This window comes from Notolepis coatsorum (genome assembly GCF_963971535.1).
Source record: "Notolepis coatsorum genome assembly, chromosome: 7".
Lineage (NCBI taxonomy): Eukaryota > Metazoa > Chordata > Actinopteri > Aulopiformes > Paralepididae > Notolepis > Notolepis coatsorum.
This window is the reverse complement of record NC_140171.1, coordinates 2663679-2684833: the sequence shown is the minus strand read 5'-3', so window position 1 is coordinate 2684833 and position 21155 is coordinate 2663679. Positions and strand designations below refer to the sequence as shown.

General features: G+C 40.9%; 2 protein-coding genes across 2 annotated transcripts; both read left to right on the top strand.

The window, feature by feature from the left end:
• Positions 1-1420: 1420 nt before the first annotated feature.
• On the top strand, positions 1421-8181 carry LOC311232281 (apoptosis-associated speck-like protein containing a CARD). The gene is made up of 3 exons (XM_084319027.1): positions 1421-1456; positions 5332-5604; positions 7795-8181. The coding sequence occupies exons 2-3, from the start codon at positions 5334-5336 to the stop codon at positions 7971-7973; spliced, it is 450 nt and encodes a 149-aa protein (XP_084175153.1). The 5' UTR covers positions 1421-1456; positions 5332-5333; the 3' UTR covers positions 7974-8181.
• A 7189-nt stretch (positions 8182-15370) lies between these two features.
• On the top strand, positions 15371-19502 carry LOC311231441 (caspase b-like). The gene is made up of 3 exons (XM_084318021.1): positions 15371-15539; positions 17464-17769; positions 18594-19502. Exons 2-3 carry the CDS (start codon positions 17496-17498, stop codon positions 18770-18772), a joined length of 453 nt encoding a protein of 150 aa, XP_084174147.1. The 5' UTR covers positions 15371-15539; positions 17464-17495; the 3' UTR covers positions 18773-19502.
• Positions 19503-21155: the final 1653 nt, after the last annotated feature.

Here is a 21155-nt window from a genome sequence, read left to right as displayed (position 1 = left end):
CTGGTGTTGTGATCGTGGTATTCACTGACCTTTGGGAAGTATTTTGACATGTACATGGGTACCTTGGTCGCGTAGTGTATCTTGTAGACCAGGCCCATTGCAAGTTGCTGTACTCTGCCGTCTACTCTAAGCCATCCTAGGTTGTCAAAGTGGGCAGGGGTGAGGTGGGTTCTAGGAGTCAGGTCAAGTAGTAGTCTGACTAGCTTGTTTTGAGATGTTTGTAATTTGTTTTTTAGTGCCTTTGAGGTGCTTTGGTACCATGAGGTGCAAGCATAGTCGTAGTACCCTTGAATGAGTGCTCCTGCTAGAGTCTTCAGGGTATTCTTGTTTACCAGAGAGGAGATCCGGTACAAGAATCGCGTTCGTTGGTTGACTTTTTTTATTACATTGGATGCCATTTTGTCACAGGAAAGATTAGCCTCTAGGATGGAACCCAGGTAGGTAATTTCATCTTTCCTTGTGACAATATTGTCACCCACTGTAACCGAGAAGTCGTCAGTCTTGCTGAGTTTGTTATTTGAACCGAAGAGAATGGACTCTGTTTTGCCCATGTGTAATGATAGTTTGTTGTCGGCGAGCCATATGCAGATTTTGCCTAGTTCCGAGCTGAGGGCTTTTTCAACCTGTAACTTGTTCTTGTCAGAGACCAGCAGGGCTGAGTCGTCCGCAAACAGGAACAAGTTGCAGTCACAAGCTGACGACATGTCATTTGCATAAATTAGGAATAGTAGCGGTCCTAGTATGCTTCCTTGTGGAACACCACAGCTCACTGTGAGGGGGGGGGATAGGGTACCGTTTACTTCCACCATCTGTTCCCTCCCCTCCAGGTAGGATTGTATCCAGCTCACTGATAAACTATCAAAACCAATTGCTTTTAGCTTGTCAATCAGAATGGTGTGATTGACAGTGTCGAAGGCCTTTTGTAGGTCCAGCATGACCATGCCGCAGTATTTGCCCGCGTCCACCTCTTGTTTGATGTGGTCGTTCAAGTAGAGAAGGCATGTGTCAGTGGAGTGGGATGTTCTGAAGCCAGATTGGAATTCGTAGATTAGATTTTTTTCCGCGAGGTATTTTTCGATCTGTATGTATTGAGTTGTACTGTACTGTACCCATTCTGCAATCTGTTAATAAACTTTTCAATCAATCAATCAATCAATCAATCAATCAATCAATTAATCAATCAAGAAGTCGGACTCTCCCTAGCACACTGCTGTCTGGCCAGGCGCGCGATCCCGCTAGGAACCCGTGCGTGAAATTCGTGCGCGTTCAATGTGCCCGAGCCGTCAGACCGCCGGTCCTGAGAGCGCCGCTCTGCGGCTCTGCAGTTGCATACTTCTCCATTTCTGTCAAGAAGTTTTCCGGAAACTTTAAATCGAAACTAACATCTACTCGCTGCAGTTGTGCGTCTGCGTCATCATCTGGAGATTGTGGTAGTAGCGTCGTGTACTTTTAACAAGTAAGTATATTTCCCCCTCAAACTGCTCTAATATTAGTAGTGCTCTATTGTGGTAATGGATGCACTATAATAATACTTTACGCAGCGCGCATAAGAGAGCGCGTTGGAGAGCCCGTGATTGGAGGCTTTTTTTTAATTGTTGTGTAGCCATATTGTATTTGTCAAGGATTTTCATAGTGTGTTTTGTTCTAAAACAAGCTTAGATCTAGCCTTATGCGCATTTTAAATGTTATTATGACTCTTTATGAGTTCTGTGTTGCCTGACCTGTCTAGCCTATAGGTACTAACAGTACACTGATCTACCCATTTCCTTGGCCAGCCTATATTTTGTATTCAACCATATATCTGTGTAATAACCATTCTTACACCAGGCTGTTGATTGATTGATTGAAAACTTTATTAACAGATTGCAGAATGGCTGGGTACAATACAGTACAGCTCAATACACACAATTGTTAAGGGGTTGCAGACCAGAGAAAGACTTTCGTCTTGTTTACATCAGGGTCCCCCATTTTTTATTCATCAGGACATATATGACATACATGACATACAGATAGACAGTACTGCTACATCTATACATTTATGACATACCAGATTTGCAAATACAGTACTGTTTGTGATACAAAAAGAGTCCAGAAAAGAGAGTATATACACATTTGACGTACAAACAGTACATTGGAGGAGGTTGGGTAGGTGGGGTGGGGGGGGGGGGCTGTACATTGGAGGTGGTTGGGGGGGGGGGGGGTTGGGTAGGAGGGGTGGGTGGGGAACACTGTACAACTGTACAAGCAAAACTGTACATTGGAATATTTACAAAACCATACTTGGTCATTTACTGTACATTGGAGGGGGTTGGGTTAGGACATTTACAGGGGCCAGTTTAGAATTGCAGTCTCCCATAGGTGTTCTTTGAGAGTGGTTTTGAAAGTGGGCAGTGATTCACATTCCTTTACAGCTGTGGGTAGGGCGTTCCACATTGATGTGGCATAATTGCTAAACGTGTTTAGTCCCTTGTTTGAGCCGAATCTGGGTTTAACATGATTTGTGGAGCTCCCTCTGGTGTTGTGATCGTGGTATTCACTGACCTTTGGGAAGTATTTTGACATGTACATGGGTACCTTGGTCGTGTAGTGTATCTTGTACACCAGGCCCATTGCAAGTTGCTGTACTCTGTCGTCTACTCTAAGCCATCCTAGGTTGTCAAAGTGGGCAGGGGTGAGGTGGGTTCTAGGAGTCAGGTCAAGCAGTAGTCTGACCAGTTTGTTTTGAGATGTTTGTAATTTTGTTTTTAGCGCCTTTGAGGTGCTTTGGTACCATGAGGTGCAAGCATAGTCGTAGTACCCTTGAATGAGTGCTCCTGCCAGAGTCTTCAGGGTATTCTTGTTTACCAGAGAGGAGATCCGGTACAAGAATCGAGTTTGTTGGTTGACTTTTTTTATTACATTGGTTGCCATTTTGTCACAGGAAAGATTAGCCTCTAGGATGGAACCCAGGTAGGTAATTTCATCTTTCCTTGTGACATATATTGTCACCCACTGTAACTGAGAAGCCGTCGGTCTTGTTGAGTTTGTTATTTGAACCGAAGAGTTCAACTATCTCATTTAGACATTCCCCTCCCCCTTCTCCCAAATCCTGTGACCCCTCCCCCTCTCCCCAATCCTGTACCCCCCCCCCCCCCCCTGTGAACTGGAATGTTGTTGGGAGGAGTCTTAGAGTCATATAGTTCACAGGGGGGGGATACAGGATTGGGGAGAGGGGGGGGGGGGGGGCACAGGATTGGGGAGAAGGGGGAGGGGAATGTCTAAATGAGATAGTTGGGGAATGAATCATTATATTATTCCACAGTACCCATTCTGCAATCTGTTAATAAACGTTTCAATCAATCAATCAATCAATGGGTACAGTACAGTACAGCTCAATACACAATTGTTAAGGGGATGCAGACCAGAGAAAGACTTTCGTCTTGTTTACAAATATGCATATGGCTCGCTGATAACAAACTATCATTACACATGGGCAAAACAGAGTCCATTCTCTTCGGTTCAAATAACAAACTCAGCAAGACCGACGGCTTCTCAGTTACAGTGGGTGACAATATTGTCACAAGGAAAGACGAAATTACCTACCTGGGTTCCATCCTAGAGGAAAATCTTTCCTGTGACAAAATGGCATCCAATGTAATAAAAAAAAGTCAACCAACGAACTAGATTCTTGTACCGGATCTCCTCTCTGGTAAACAAGAATACCCTGAAGACTCTGGCAGGAGCACTCATTCAAGGGTACTATGAATATGCGTGCACCTCATGGTACCAAAGCACCTCAAAGGCGCTTAAAACAAAATTACAAACATCACAAAACAAACTGGTCAGACTACTACTTGACCTGAACCCCAGAACCCACCTCACCCCTGCCCACTTTGACAACCTAGGATGGCTTAGAGTAGACGACAGAGTACAGCAACTTGCAATGGGCCTGGTCTACAAGATACACTATACGACCGGGGTGCCCATGTACATGTCAAAATACTTCCCAAAGGTCAGTGAATACCACAACCACTACACCAGAGGAAGCTCAACAAATCATGTTAAACCCAGATTCGGCTCAAACAAGGGACTAAACACGTTTCGCAATTATGCCACAACAATGTGGAACGCCCTACCCAAAGCTGTAAAGGAAAGTGAATCCCTGCCCACATTCAAAACCGCTCTTAAAGAGCACCTACGGGAGGCTGCAATTCGAAACTGGCCACCGTAAATGCCCAAAACCCCCACCACCTCCTAATAGACAGTCTCCTCCCCACCGCATGTATATATTCCCTCCCCGCCGTATGTATATTTCCCTCCCACCCACCCACCCCCTCCTAATGTACAGTCCCCTCCCCATCATATGTATATACTCTGTCAGGATCTAGGGGTAACAGTACTGTATATTTGAATACCGCCTATGTCACAAATGTATCAGTACTAAATACCTATATGTCCCTATGCCATAAATGTCATGTATGTTGTGTATGTCATAAATGTCTATATGAATTGAAAATGGGGGACCCTGATGGAAACAAGACAAACGTCTTTCTCAGGTCTGCATCCCCTTAACAATTGTATGTATTGAGCCGTACTGTATTGTACCCATTCTGCAATCTGTTAAATAAAGTTTTCATTCATTCATTCATTCACATCAGGGTCCCCCATTTTCAATTCATCATATGACATACAGATAGACAGTACCGCTACATCTATACATTTATGACATACCAGATCTACAAATACAGTACTGTTTGTGATACAAAAAGGGTCTAAAAAAGAGAGTATACATTTGAGGGGGAAGAAACTGTACATTGGAGGAGGTTGGGTAGGTTGGATGGGGAAACTGTACATTGGAGGATGTTGGGGGGGGGGCATGTGGTAAACAAAAAATCTGGTATGTCATAAATGTATAGATGTAGCAGTACTGTCTATCTGTATGTCGTGTATATGTCATATATGTCTATATGAATTGAAAATGGGGGACCCTGATGTAAACAAGACGAAAGTCTTTCTCTGGTCTGCAACCCCTTAACAATTGTGTGTATTGAGCCGTACTGTACTGTACCCATTCTGCAATCTGTTAATAAACTTTTCAATCAATCAATCAATCAATCAATCAATCAATCAATTAATCAATCAAGAAGTCGGACTCTCCCTAGCACACTGCACATGTCCCCCGGCCCCGGGCCCCCCTGTCCCTCCCTCCCTATAGAGGAAAGTTCGCCCCTGCAGGAAGCATTATTAGTTCCGTATCTTAGCGTGTTTATGTAACTGTATGTCTGTCTGTGTAACTCACTTTCGTTTTGGACTCAACGAGACTGCGCTGTTGTATATTTCACGTTTGAACAGACATGGCCAAAACCGCCCATGCCTTTATAGTGGAGGCATTGGAAGACTTGAGCGACGGGGACCTGAAAAGATTTCGGAACAAACTGATCGATCGCAGAGAGGAACCACGCGTGAGTCGCAATGCGGTCCAGAACGCTGATTGCCTGGATCTCGCCGATAAACTGGTTCAAGTCTTCACTGAACCCCGTGCCATTCAAGAGACCGTCAAGCTACTGGCGGCGATCGGCTGCAACAACAATGCAAAGGAACTGGAGTCAAAGTTATCGACAGCAGGCAAGTTTTACTATATGAAAATAAATAATAGGTGGTGGCTATTTTTTTTGCCTCTACTCAAAGTTTATTAAACGAGCAGCAAAGCGCGCTCTTCACTATGAATTGAAAATGGGGGACCCTGATGTAAACAAGACAAACGTCTTTCTCTGGTCTGCATCCCCTTAACAATTGTGTGTATTGAGGTGTACTGTATTGTACACATTCTGCAATCTGTCAAATAAAGTTTGCATTCATTCATTCATTCATTCAGCTATATGAGATAATTATTTAGAATTAGACCTATTTATTTTGCCTTGGAAATTATGTGACCAGGGCCGCAGGCACGATATGAAAAGTACAGGTTCATACATTTTGAATTAGACTCGGGAAATGTGGCTTCGGTCCAATAAGTGTAATAATGAGCCCCAAAATCAATCAAATCTCTCTCTCTCCTCTCCATCATTTAGGTTACTCGCGCTCAATTTTATTAAAGCTTTTTTGTCGATGCACAATGTTTAGATTTGTTTATTTGACAAATAGTACACCATAAACGAGTAAAAAAAAAAAAGAAAAAAAAAAGGGAACTTGTTACTGGTTTGGCTCCTCGGCTTTGAAGCAGCGAAATCAATGAGACAGTTCCCACTTCCCCCCCACAATTTGCCTCATGCATGAGAATAGGCGTAGCCTACCTACATTGACTTGCATGTTATCTCTGGTGCAGTAGGCCTATGTAATTAGGCGCCGGTTACACCTTTCGTTTCATTGTCAGATGAGTTTCGCCGCAACGTGGCAGCCTCGAGTCACACTTTCGTTTTTGTCACCTAAGGTAGCCTACTTTAAAACGTGGGGCTTCTTCAGCCCTCTTCAGAATCATAAGTGTCAAATGTAAGTGTCAAATTTCCCACGGGATAATAAAAGTATTTCTAATAAAAGTATTTCTATAAAATTGGACTCTTTAGAAGAACGCGCCCACTTAATTCAGAATTGGGCTAAAGTAAGCTTAGTTTACTACTACAGCATGCAAATTAACTAACCTACACAGATATTATTTAACATTGACGTCATCATCATACCCTTGAATGGGCTTACGGTAACTGATTCTGTATAAAATGTACAAGGTATACAATTCTAAAATTAGACGTTTCAGGGAGTCAATAAGCAGAATGAGCTATAAAATGTTTTAAACATTAGTTAAAACAGTCACAAGTTGACACAGTGATTGGAAATCATACACTTAAATTCAGTAAATGTTGGAAGAACTTTAGAGTGTTACCAGCGAGTCGCTAGAACAAGTCAAACAAGTTCCAAGATTCCGAACTAACAACATTTTTTTCCCCCTCTTTTTTCCCCGGACCTTTTTTGAGGGCACTCCATCCACCTTCCCCCGCTCTTCGGGGGACAACTTTATTATTTATTATACGTTTTAACTATTTACAGTACAAAATTAAATAAAAACTGTAGTAAAATAAGAAAAATATTAAAAAATAGTACTGGGCTAAAAGGTATAGTAGGTATCAGGAGAATTTCCTCAATAGTAAAACCTGATACAGTATACCAAGAGAAACATTTAAAGGTGCTACAGATAACATTAATTTGTATGTAGATAAATCTTTTTTCTTCTTCTAAATAATACTCCCACAGAGCTTTTAGAAAGGTGCAGAATAAAAGTATTGCTTTTTCTCCAAATAAATGATTGATTTATGTATTTATCATTACAAAATAATTTGGCGGGTCCAAAATGAATGTTGTTTACATGTTGCGTGCCCCTCCCTACTTCCTCTTTCCCCACGTGGAATGCACCTGATCTGCAGATAAACACGCTTCTATAGTTGAGACATGCTGGAGCTCCAGTAGTGGGACATCTAGTGGCTCATTGTTATCTATAGCACCTTTAACAAGTCAGAGAAATAAAAAGGAAAGTCACTTGATTCTCTACATTTTTGACACAGAAAAAAAAAAAGGGCATTCGTTATCCTGAATGCGGTCATTTGTTGTCAAAGCGAGTGGCGCTCTTCTTCGTATATGAAATTCAAGTTTAGTTCTCAGAATGGGAATCGGCTGCTTGGTGCATCCCTACTTCTTACAGATGATATTTAGCCTATAGACTCTGCAGGTCAGACAGGGCTGTTCTTTTTCCCCTCAAGAGTCATTTCATGTACCAGGCTCTATTTCTCTGTGTCTGATGCCCCGTTTCTGTCCCTTCCCCTCCAGGTGGACAGGCAGCCGTGGGAGGAGGAGACGCCGGCTTCTCTTCTGCTCCTCGTCCTCCTGCTCCTCCCTCAATCTCTGCTCAGAATGGTGCAGTCGTCGTTGCTCATCAGATGACTGGCAACACTTTTAATGGACCGGTTAACTTCACTTCTGCACCAGGACACCAGCCAAATCATTGATGCAAATGTAGTGTTGGCAAATTGTTAGAGAATAATAAGTAACTTAAATTTTTTTCTTTTTTTTAATGATCTCAGATTTATTATAATGTAATACTTTTTTCTACACATATCATACAGATTTTGGCCGTTTATCATGCACATCTTGTCTTTATCTGTTTTGAGCAGTTCTTACGTACTTTCCTCTCGTCTATTTCAAATAAAACCTTTTACTTATTAAACTTTAAAAAAAAAAAAAAAAAAAATCGTATTAGTTTGTGTGACACAGAGAATCCAAACACAGTATCTATACTTCATTAACTGAAGTCAATGGGGGGCAAAAGAAAAACAGCAAAACTATATTAGATTAGATTGAAATGTATGGCCATCATACAGCACAAGTACAGTACAACGAAAAGAAGTTGGCATCTAACTGCAGAGAGCAATATTATACAATGTACAAGTGATTAAACTGGAATATATATAAATGAGTACTACTGAGTAATAGTGCTAATCTGATGCATGTGCAGTGTTACAGTATTATTATGTACAATGATTCAAGTATAAATACACTATGGTAGTAGCCATACTGGCCAGTGGTTAGCGCTAAATACAATGTTATCTATATAGCACCTTTAATTATGTAAAATGTTGTCATCATGTTTTCTCATGCATTTACCTCTAGCAGTTTTTTTGTATTGTATATTTTTAGGCATATATGTTTCAATGTTTGGGTATGCTTATTGCTTGTTTTTATGATACCTGGCCGTCGCCTCGTTTAAAACAAATAACATTTACATTTACATTTAGTCATTTAGCTGACGCTTTTATCCAAAGCGACTTACAAGTTCTGTACGACAAGCCATCAGGAAGGGCACAACTCTATCAGCTGAGTAACAATAAAGCATTAACATTGGCATGGTGTACCTTTCTGTGCTTATTCATCCACAATCTATAGCTCAACATGAAAATATTCCCAATTAATCATACAAAAACATCGCGAAATTTTATTTCAACCAAATTTTTTTAAACAATAATGTTAGTGATAGAAGGGAACTCATTTTGTGCAAAAATGGAAAGCTTTTCAATTTCCATGCAGCAGAATTGTTACAATAGCCGATAATCCATTTTCCCAATGATAAATCCCTATACGGGTGGAACAACCAGTGACGTCAGACTATACCTCCCTATTCAGAATGGCTTGTTTCAGTAGGGGGCGTTTCTGTCTCAGCTGAACTGCAGACGTGGTACAGATTTCACATTTTGTCAGTGTTGTTGGTACAACCCCACATAGCTGCTTTTTAAATGGTAAATGGCTGCTTTTTTATATAGTGCTTTTATCCAAAGCGCTTTACAATTTGTTCCTCACATTTACCCATTCATTCACACACTGAATAATAATAATAATAATAATAATAATAATAATAATAATAATAATAATAATAATAATAATAATAATAATAATAATAATAATAATAATAATAATAATAATAATAATAATAATAATAATAATAATAATAATAATAATAATAATAATAAATAATCACAAATGTACATATTCAAAGTAAGCTCACACACCAAATCCAAACTCAATGACCGAAAAAAGGAATAGGCTGAAGATTGCTTGAAAACAATGCAAAACACTGGAAAAGGCAATTTTTTACAATATGGGACCTTTAAAAGAAAAGATAAAGTATAATATGATGGAGGTTTTGTATCAGGTTTTTATTATCAATTACTAACGTCCTCGTATGAAACCCTCCAACTAGACTCTGTCTGGAGGAGGGATATACCAGACCTGGAAAGTGACTTTGATTGGCAAGAAGCATGGGCAAATGTCCGTCTCACATCAAGGAACCCGGACCATCAACAAATCAATCTTAACTATATTCACAGGACATACTTGACTCCTATAAGGCTGAACAGAATGGGCCTTAAACAAGACTCAAAATGCTCCCAATGTACAAATGGAGACGAAGGGACATTTATGCACATGTATTGGGACTGCCCACCAGTTAAGACATTCTGGAAAGATGTGACCCAACAATTATCAAAACTCGTATCTTGGAATATACCAGTACACCCCTCTGTATTACTATTGAATGATGTTTTTGAGTTTACAGTAAATCCACAGCTAAAGAGATTGGTTTTATCGGGTATCACAGTAGCTAAAAAACTGATCGCATCACGCTGGTTTCAACCGGAAAAAATGTGCCGGAAGGTTTGGTCTCTTACATATCTCGATGTGATTTATCAAGAAATATCTACAGCAAGAATTCTGGGTCTCAACGAATCCAAAATGTCAATGTGGTTAGAAGTGGTGGAGAGAATAAAAGCTAGCTTATAATGGTAGTGTCTGGTTAGGAGTGAGGGATAATGGAGGTACTATCCAAGGAGGGGTCCGGGAGGGGGGGGTTCGAGCTGGAGCATATGTGTGTAGGGTTTTAGAAAATAGGTATTAGGGGTTTATCCTGTATAAGGCATTTGTATAATTGGTAATTTCGTTGGATATACACTATATACGTTAAAATATTATTATAGACTTTTTTTTGTTTTCTGTTTCTGTACTTGCATGTCATTTTAGCCACCTTGACTGTTAGTTTCATTATGCATTATGTGTTGAGTACTGACTTTTAATAATTTTTGTTTTGCAATAATAAAAAAAAATATGATGGCCCTGTTTGTTTTGGGGAAATGAGAAGAGTGTGTCACAAATCATAATTAGTTTGAGATTTCAAAGTAAAAAGAAAAAAAATAAGGTGAATGGGATGAATGCAGTTTTGATGAACATTTCCCAGTAAGTGTAGGCTACTAACTTGACATGTACTGTATCTTTATTTGTAAACTATTGCTTCCCAATCCCAACCCATGCATGCCAGAGTATTGGCATTCCTTAAAGGGGAACTATCTTATAAATGGCCTTTTTCAGTGTTTAGCATTGTTTCCTAGCTATGTGGACTTATATTAATATGATCTATGTCTCTAATTCTCATATTGGCGCATTCTTCCAATTCTCCTCTCACAATATTCACAGTGGTGGTGGGCCTGATCTCTGCCAACGACGAGAGGGCCTACCTGGAAGAGGTCAAGGTCCTGGCGGGATGGTGCCAGGATAACAGCCTCTCCCTGAACGTCAGCAAAACAAAGGAGATGATTGTGGACTTCAGGAGGTCGGGGGTCAAGGACTACAGCCCCCTCAGCATCGACGGGGCACCGGTTGAGAGAGTCAACAGCTTTAAGTACCTCGGAGCCTACATATCCGAGGACTTGACATGGACCACACACATTGACAGTGTTGTGAAGAAGGCACGACAACGCCTCTACTTCCTCAGGCGCCTAAGGAAGTTCCAAGTCAGTCAGAAGATCCTTAAGAACTTCTACTCATGTACAATAGAGAGCATCTTGACTGGCAACATCACCTCCTGGTTTGGGAATAGCACTGCACAAGACCGAAGCAGACTACAAAGAGTGACACGTTCAGCCGAACGCACAATTGGAGGGGGGCTCCCCACCCTCCAGAACATTTACAACAAGCGTTGCAAGGGCAAGGCTAAGAGAATCATTAAAGACTCCAGTCACCCGAACAACTGCCTCTTTGAACTGCTGCGGTCAGGCAAGCGATACCGGAGTCTCAAGGCGAGCACAGAAAGACTCAGAAGAAGCTTCTATCCCCAGGCCATCAGACTGCTAAACGAACAATGAACACTACACAACAACAACCACCAAACGCACATAGCACACACATCCACACGCACACACTCACTTTAAACAGACACACTGTAGCACCCACTCCACACACTTTATAGCACACACCCACTTTAAACAAACACACTGTAGCACCCACTCCCCACACTTTATATTTATTGATGAAGGATTGCACTACAACTCGTACACCTTACTGTAAATTGTACCTAAATTGTACCTCATCCCATTTCTGCTTTGCACTATATAGTACTGTACATTAGTACACTGCATAGTATTGTATATTATATGGTAACTCAGAACATTGTACATATGTCTATACCGAACACTGTGACCTCATTTTCTTCTTCTAAACTACATGCTATACTATGTTATTTGATACTATCTTGTCTAGCACAGTCTCTGGAGCTTAACAGTAAGAAGCATTTTGTATGAAAGTATTCTGTACTTCTGTATGACAACTATTAAAGAAACTTGAAACTTGAACTTGAAACTCACTGAACTGAGTCATCTGAAAATGTGCTGATTTGTGATGTCAGAAAGACACCGCTGCATGATAATGTTCAGGCGCCGGCGCCGCGGCGCAGTGGTTTAGGTGGCCAGGCTCAAAACGGCTCGAGATCTTGAGGTAGAAAAATGCTGTTTTTGAGGACTTGATTAGAAATACAAAACAATGAATTAAAAAATATATATAATTACAGAGGTGTTCCATAAACTCACAGGAATTGTGTAAAAGTGCCCAAATAGTGAAAGAAATAGTAAAATAGTTCCCCTTTAATAAATGCATTTAATCTTCTTATATAGTTTAGGTCATGCATGATATAGTCAACAGCTATGTTCTTGGTCATTAATATAGATGCTTTCCTGAATCCTACATCAAATTAGCCCAAATCAATGCAGCCTAAATATTGAAGGGGCATTTCACCAACAACAAATAAAGCAATGCTAACATTAATTTGGCACATAATCTCGCTCGCGCATATCCCAAAATTGTCTTCCATGAATGCATTTTGAACAAATGAGTTTGAACTTGTCCTCCATGAAATGTCAACCGTGGGCGCTGAACGCTTAATTGTGTTGTATTAATTACAGTTCGATGAGCTGTTTGTGGGAGGATAGACCACTGCGTTACATTGAGCTCATGGGAGAGAGAGAGAGGGGAGAAAATGAATGAATGTGGATGAGACATCATGAGAGCCTTAGCATTAAGTGGTTGTTTGTATCTACGGCTGTGAGGGTGCTGCTGCACATGATCCAATAGACTTGTATACTGTGGTATATTTTTGAAGGCTATTAGACAAATAACACCAGTTATTATGGCACATATTAATTTCTATAAGTCTCCTGAATGCGGAGAGACCAGTCCATCGGCACGCGCAGATTGCGCACAGAGTCTCTCTGGATTGTCAATCTTCCACATTTCTCCAATAGTATGCAACTGCAGAGCCTCAGAGCGAAGACCGGCGGTGTCAATACTTTTACCAACGGATTTCCAGTTCCGCGTGCACGTTCTGCGATCTGATTGGCCACTGACGTTTCTGGTCGTGTGACATGTGCGGCCAATCGTGTGACGCCTGTTTCTTTCACCGGTTAAGCTTAGGCACTCTTTCGAAGTTGGTTAAGGTTAGAGTTTGTCTTGGAGCAGGGCGATAGAACACCAGCCCTGATTCCAAACTCTAACCTTAACCAACTTCGAAAGAGTCGCCTAAGCTTAACCAGTGATAAACTAGGCGTTAGGTAGTTTGCATGCCGTTCGAGGCGGAAATGGGCAAAGACACAGGCGTCACGCGATTGGGCGCACATGTCACATGACCAGAAACGTCAGTGTCCAATCAGATCGCACCAGAAACATCAGTGGCCAATCAGATCGCAGAACGCGCACGCGGAACTGGAAATCCGTTGGTAAAAAAATAGACGCAGACCGGCGGTCTAGCGACCGCTCAGCAGCGCCTCCCACCCAATGGCTGAATTGGAGTATTGCAATTCGTCGCACTGTGAGCTGTATGAGTAAATTAACTATACTTTTGCTCACACAATATCTTGACTGTACTGTACCCATTCTGCAACCTGTTAAATAAAGTTTTCAATCAATCAATCCTATATTTATATTCATTTGGCGCTAAGATGGCAGCGGTCTCGTGACCCAATTCAGCCATTGGGTGGTCTACAAGATACACTACACGACCAAGGTACCCATGTACATGTCAAAATACTTCCCAAAGGTCAGTGAATACCACGATCACAACACCAGAGGGAGCTCCACAAATCATGTTAAACCCAGACTCGGCGCAAACAAGGGACTAAACACGTTTCGTAATTATGCCACATCAATGTGGAACGCCCTACCCAAAGCTGTAAAGGAATGTGAATCACTACCCACTTTCAAAAACACTGCAATTCGAAACTGGCCCCTACAAATGTCCTAACCCAGTTGTACAGTAAATTACCAAGTATGGCTTTGTCAGTATTCCAATGTACAGTGTACAGTGTGTGTCCCCTACCCCCCCCCCCCCCCACCCAACCCCACCTACCCAACTTCCCCCAATGTCCAGTTTCTACGTCAAATGTATCACTCTTTTTCTGGACACTTTTTGTATCACAAACAGTACTGTATTTGCAAATCTGGTATGTCATAAATGTATAGATGTAGCAGTACTGTCTATCTGTATGTCGTGTATATGTCATATATGTTGATGAATTGAAAATGGGGGACCCTGATGTAAACAAGACGAAAGTCTTTCTCTGGTCTGCATCCCCTTAACAATTGTGTGTATTGAACTGTACTGTACTGTACCCATTCTGCAATCTGTTAATAAACTTTTCAATCAATCAATCAATCAATCAATTAATCAATCAAGAAGTCGGACTCTCCCTAGCACACTGCTGTCTGGCCAGGCGCGCGATCCCGCTAGGAACCCGTGCGTGAAATTCGTGCGCGTTCAATGTGCCCGAGCCGTCAGACCGCCGGTCCTGAGAGCGCCGCTCTGCGTCTCTGCAGTTGCATACTTCTCCATTTCTGTCAAGAAGTTTTCCGGAAACTTTAAATCGAAACTAACATCTGAATTAGGTAGGAGTGGGGGGGGGGGGGTTGGGTAGGAGGGGTGGGTGGGGACTGTACATTGGAGGTGGTTGGGTGGGTGGGGGGGGGGGGGGGGGCATTTACATTTTACATTTTACATAGCATTTACATTTTAGTAATTTAGCTTGACTCTTTTATCCAAAGCGACTTACAAGTTGTGTACAAGTCAGCAGGAATTCGGGTGCGACTCTGGACTTTCAGAGTAAAATTAACAGTAAAATTGTTCTTCGAACTTGGGTGCTACAGTCTTGAGTGCATAGTAGTTTAGACATAATTAGCATATAGTTAGTAATATAGGCAAGGGAGATCACTATAGCAGAGTACTAGTAAAAGACGGTACAACGGTTAAGTTGTTCTTTTCACACCAAACTCAATTCCGATTCGTGTCATATAGGCTATTTGTTGTATTGTGTTGTTTGTATTTGTTGTTGTAAGTCTTATTAGCGCATTCAGTTTGTCAGTCACACACACACACACACACACACACACACACACACACACACACACACACCAGGACACAGAGAGAGAAGTCCGATGAGGAAGCAGTGGGTGGAGTTTTCGACCAAACGTGTGGAATTCAGTCATAATATAATAATAGGCATTAGTCCCCTGAAGGCGGAGAGACCAGTCCATCGGCACTTTTACGCACCTACTCCCAACCTCCGCACGCGCAGATTGCGCACAGAGTCTCTCTGCATTTCAGTCAAGAAGTTTCCCGGAAACTTTAAATCGAAACTAACATCTACTCGCTGCAGTTGTGCGTCTGCGTCATCCTCTGGAGATTGTGTAGCGTCGTGTACTTTTAACAAGTAAGTATATTTTCCCCTCAAACTGCTCTAATATTAGTAGTGCTTTATTGTGAATGAATGAATGAATGAAAACTTTATTTAACAGATTGCAGAATGGGTACAATACAGTACGGCTCAATACATACAATTGTTAAGGGGATGCAGACCTGAGAAAGACGTTTGTCTTGTTTCCATCAGGGTCCCCCATGTGGTAATGGCGGCACTATAATAGGCACTTTACGCAGCGCGCGTAAGAGAGCGCGTTGGAGAGCCCTTGATTGGAGACTTTTTTTATTGTTGTGTAGCCATATTGTATTTTTCAAGGATTTTCATAGTGTGTTTTGTTCTAAAACAAGCTTAGATCTAGCCTTATGCGCATTTTAAATGTTATTATGACTCATAATAATATTTATAATAATTTATGAGTTCTGTGTTGCCTGACCTGTCTAGCCTATAGGTACTAACACTAACAGTACACTGATCTACCCATTTCCTTGGCCAGCCTATATTTTGTATTCAACCATATATCTGCGTAATAACCATCTTACACCAGGCTGTTGATGCAACATTCTGATTTCCTCCAGTGCCTGTTTCCTATAAATGTTGTGCTCAGGGTGGGCGGCTACATGGCTTAGTGGGCAAGGCGCTCGCCACGAATGACGGAGACGCTGGGCTTGCCTGTTCGAGCCCAGCGCTCCACATTGCTTTCAGTTTAGCTGGTCATTCATACTAATACACATTGGCCGTATTAGGGGGTGGGAAACTGATGGGTGGGGATCGGGCGTTGTGGACAGCGACTCCTACAGGTCGGTTGGTGCGCCTGCGCAGTAGAATCAGGAAGTGTCGGGGGCAGCGTGAGCCTCCCACGCGTTACTCCTCGCCACTGAGAGATCGAGCTGCGCAGGTGAAAAGATGCGACTGCTGTTACCTCAAGTACCGGAGGGGACTTGTGCTATGTATGACTTAGTCCACATTGCAGCCGGCTTGTGGGAGGCAAGAAACAGCGTTCGTGACAGGGGAGGGTTGAATTGGATGATACGAAATTGGGATGGGAGAAAATATAGAAAATGGGAGAAAAAGTGGATAAAAAAAAATGTTGTGCTCAGTCAGGGGGTTTAGATCATTGGTCTCTCTAAGACAGTGGTCCTCAAACCTGTTCTGTCAGGCCCCCCTTTGGAGGACCAACATGTTTTGGGCCCCCCCCCCCTCGCCCCAACAAAATAGTCATGAAATGGACCAAGTTTAAATTGATTGAAATAACATCAATATCAAATTGTGCGAGTCCCACTTAACAATAACATTCTGTAACAATAACCAAAAACTGAGGGGAAACAATTATGAAATGTGTAATCCCTTTGTTCGAATAATAACATATATAACAAAACAGTTCAATAGACACTCGAACTGTGTGTTGTTGTTTTTTTATTGAGAGAAATCTCACCAAGAATGAGATAAGCTTCATCGTATTTTCTTGACTTGAAAAAAGATTATGTAAATCAATACCTTCCTTTTGAAGAAATCAGGATTGTTAAAGCTCATTAGTAATTATTAGCCTGCCCTAATCCATGTAAAAAGATAGCCTATAGTACATTCACACACACACACACACACACACACACACACACACACACACACACACACACACACACACACACACACACACACAAAACACTCTCAATTAAATTCAAATCATTGAACGTACAGAGAGTGAGAGAGAGAGAGACGAAAGTTATCAAATGCGACTATAGTGAAGCACGCACTCAGCTGCTTTAAAAAAAATTGATTTAGGCAGAATCACAAACAGTGGTGGAGAAGTTATTTATATTTTGAACGTGATTTATTCATTTCGCACTAGTTAGATGACATGTTGCGCATTTCCACAGCAAGACCTATATACGCTGTCATGTATCTGTATTCCCCCATAACATGTGGCTTGACATTACAGATTGGTTTCCCATCCGTGGCCAGTGATCTACGATGACCGAACAGAGGCTCCTGGCTATACTGGAGGGTATGGTTGGTGACGACGTGAAGAAGTTCCAATGGCACCTCACTCATTCAACATGGGAGGGTTTTGAACCCATTCCCAGGGGCCTAATGGAGGGAGCGAGACGGCGCGACGACACAGTGGATGCAATGGTGGACAGATACCACGAAGAGGGGGCTGTGACTATCACTATTGAGATTCTGAAGGAGATGGGCCACCACAATGCTGCAGATAAATTAAAGAAGGGAACCAGAGTGACCAGAGGTACAAATGTTCTCTATAGATTTAGTATTATAGCAGTACAATTATCTTCTTATGAGGGATGCACCGATATCGGTGTCGGATATAGGGCCATATAGGCTAAAAGGTATAGTGGGTATCAGGAGAATTTCCTCAATAGTAAAACCTGATACAGTATACCAAGAGAAACATTTAAAGGTGCTACAGATAACATTAATTTGTATGTAGATTAATCATTTTTCTTTTCTAAATAATACTCCCACAGAGCTTTTAGAAAGGTGCAGAATAAAAGTATTGCTTTTTCTCCAAATAAATGATTGATTTATGTATTTATCATTAAAAAATAATTTGGCGGGTCCAAAATGAATGTTGTTTACATGGTGCGTGCATGTATCCCCTATTCCCCTCCCTACTTCCTCTTTCCCCACGTGGAATGCACCTGATCTGCAGATAAACATGCTTCTATAGTTGAGACATGCTGGAGCTCCAGTAGTGGGACATCTAGTGGCTCATTGTTATCTATAGCACCTTTAACAAGTCAGAGAAATAAAAAGGAAAGTCACTTGATTCTCTACATTTTTGACACAGAAAAAAAAGGGGCATTCGTTATCCTGAATGCGGTCATTTGTTGTCAAAGCGAGTGGCGCTCGTCTTCGTATATGAAATTCAAGTTTAGTTCTCAGAATGGGAATCGGCTGCTTGGTGCATCCCTACTTCTTACAGATGATATTTAGCCTATAGACTCTGCAGGTCAGACAGGGCTGTTCTTTTTTTCCTCAAGAGTCATTTCATGTACCCGGCTCTATTTCTCCATGTCTGATGCCCCGTTTCTGTCCCTTCCCCTCCAGGTGGACAGGCAGCCGTGGGAGGAGGAGACGCCGGCTCCTCTTCTGCTCTTCGTCCTCCTGCTCCTCACTCAATCTCTGCTCAGAATGGTGCAGTCGTCGTTGCTCATCAGATGACTGGCAACACTTTTAATGGACCGGTTAACTTCACTTCTGCACCAGGACACCAGCCAAATCATTGATGCAAATGTAGTGTTGGCAAATTGTTAGAGAATAATAAGTAACTTCATTTTTTTTTTTTTTTTATGATCTCAGATTTATTATAATGTTATACTTTTTTTCTACACATATGATACAGATTTTGGCCGTTTATCATGCACATCTCGTCTTTATCTGTTTTGAGCAGTTCTTACGTACTTTCCTCTCATCTATTTCAAATAAAACCCTTTACTTATTAAACGTTAAAAAAAAAATCGTATTAGTTTGTGTGACACAGAGAATCCAAACACAGTATCTATACTTGATTAATTGAAGTCAATGGGGGGCAAAAGAAAAACAGCAAAACTATATTAGATTAGATTTAAATGTATTGCCATCATACAGCACAAGTACAGTACAACGAAAAGAAGTTGGCATCTAACTGCAGAGAGCAATATTATACAATGTACAAGTGATTAAACTGGAATATATATAAATGAGTACTACTGAGTAATAGTGCTAATCTGATGCATGTGCAGTGTTACAGTATTATTATGTACAATGATTCAAGTATAAATACACTATGGTAGTAGCCATACTGGCCAGTGGTTAGGGCTAAATACAATGTTATCTATATAGCACCTTTAATTATGTAAAATGTTGTCATCATGTTTTCTCATGCATTTACCTCTAGCAGTTTTTTTGTATTGTATATTTTTAGGCATATATGTTTCAATGTTTGGGTATATGCTTATTGCTTGTTTTTATGATACCTGGCCGTCGCCTCGTTTAAAACAAATAAAGCATTAACATTGGCATGGTGTACCTTTCTGTGCTTATTCATCCACAATCTATAGCTCAACATGAAAATATTCCCAATTAATCATAAAAGAATATTGCGAAATTTTATTTCAACCAAATATTTTTAAACAATAATGTTAGTGATAGAAGGGAACTCATTTTGTGCAAAAATGGAAAGCTTTTCAATTTCCATGCAGCAGAATTGTTACAATAGCCGATAATCCATTTTCCCAATGATAAATCCCTATATACGGGTGGAACAACCAGTGACGTCAGACTATACCTCCCTATTCAGAATGGCTTGTTTCAGTAGGGGGCGTTTCTGTCTCAGCTGAACTGCAGAAACGGGACGTGGTACAGATTTCACATTTTGTCAGTGTTGTTGGTACAAGTTAACCCACATAGCTGCTTTTTAAATGGTAAATGGCTGCTTTTTTATATAGCGCTTTTATCCAAAGCGCTTTACAATTTGTTCCTCACATTTACCCATTCATTCACACACTGACGGCGGAGGCAACCATGCAAGGTGCCAACCTGCTCATCGGGAGCAATTAGGGGTTAAATGTCTTGCTCAACTCAAGGACACATCGACATGCTGCCCGGGAGGAGCGGGAATCGAACCGGGAACCTCCGGATTGCCAGACGACTGCTCTCCAGTCCCGACCCACTGTCGCCCCCACATGATGATGATGAATATAGTTTTGATGATGAATAGTTTATTTTCAGTCTTTGTTTACAGATCAATCAAAAACACACTTGTGTGGACTTTCAAAAGAAAAGAAAAAAATAATAATAATAATAATAATAATAATAATAATAATAATAATAATAATAATAATAATAATAATAATAATAATAATAATAATAATAATAATAATAATAATAATAATAATAATAATAATAATAATAATAATAATAATAATAATAATAATAATAAATAATCACAAATGTACATATTCAAAGTAAGCTCACACACCAAATCCAAACTCAATGACCGAAAAAAGGAATAGGCTGAAGATTGCTTGAAAACAATGCAAAACACTGGAAAAGGCAATTTTTTACAATATGGGACCTTTAAAAGAAAAGATAAAGTATAATATGATGGAGGTTTTGTATCAGGTTTTTATTATCAATTACTAACGTCCTCGTATGAAACCCTCCAACTAGACTCTGTCTGGAGGAGGGATATACCAGACCTGGAAAGTGACTTTGATTGGCAAGAAGCATGGGCAAATGTCCGTCTCACATCAAGGAACCCGGACCATCAACAAATCAATCTTAACTATATTCACAGGACATACTTGACTCCTATAAGGCTGAACAGAATGGGCCTTAAACAAGACTCAAAATGCTCCCAATGTACAAATGGAGACGAAGGGACATTTATGCACATGTATTGGGACTGCCCACCAGTTAAGACATTCTGGAAAGATGTGACCCAACAATTATCAAAACTCGTATCTTGGAATATACCAGTACACCCCTCTGTATTACTATTGAATGATGTTTTTGAGTTTACAGTAAATCCACAGCTAAAGAGATTGGTTTTATCGGGTATCACAGTAGCTAAAAAACTGATCGCATCACGCTGGTTTCAACCGGAAAAAATGTGCCGGAAGGTTTGGT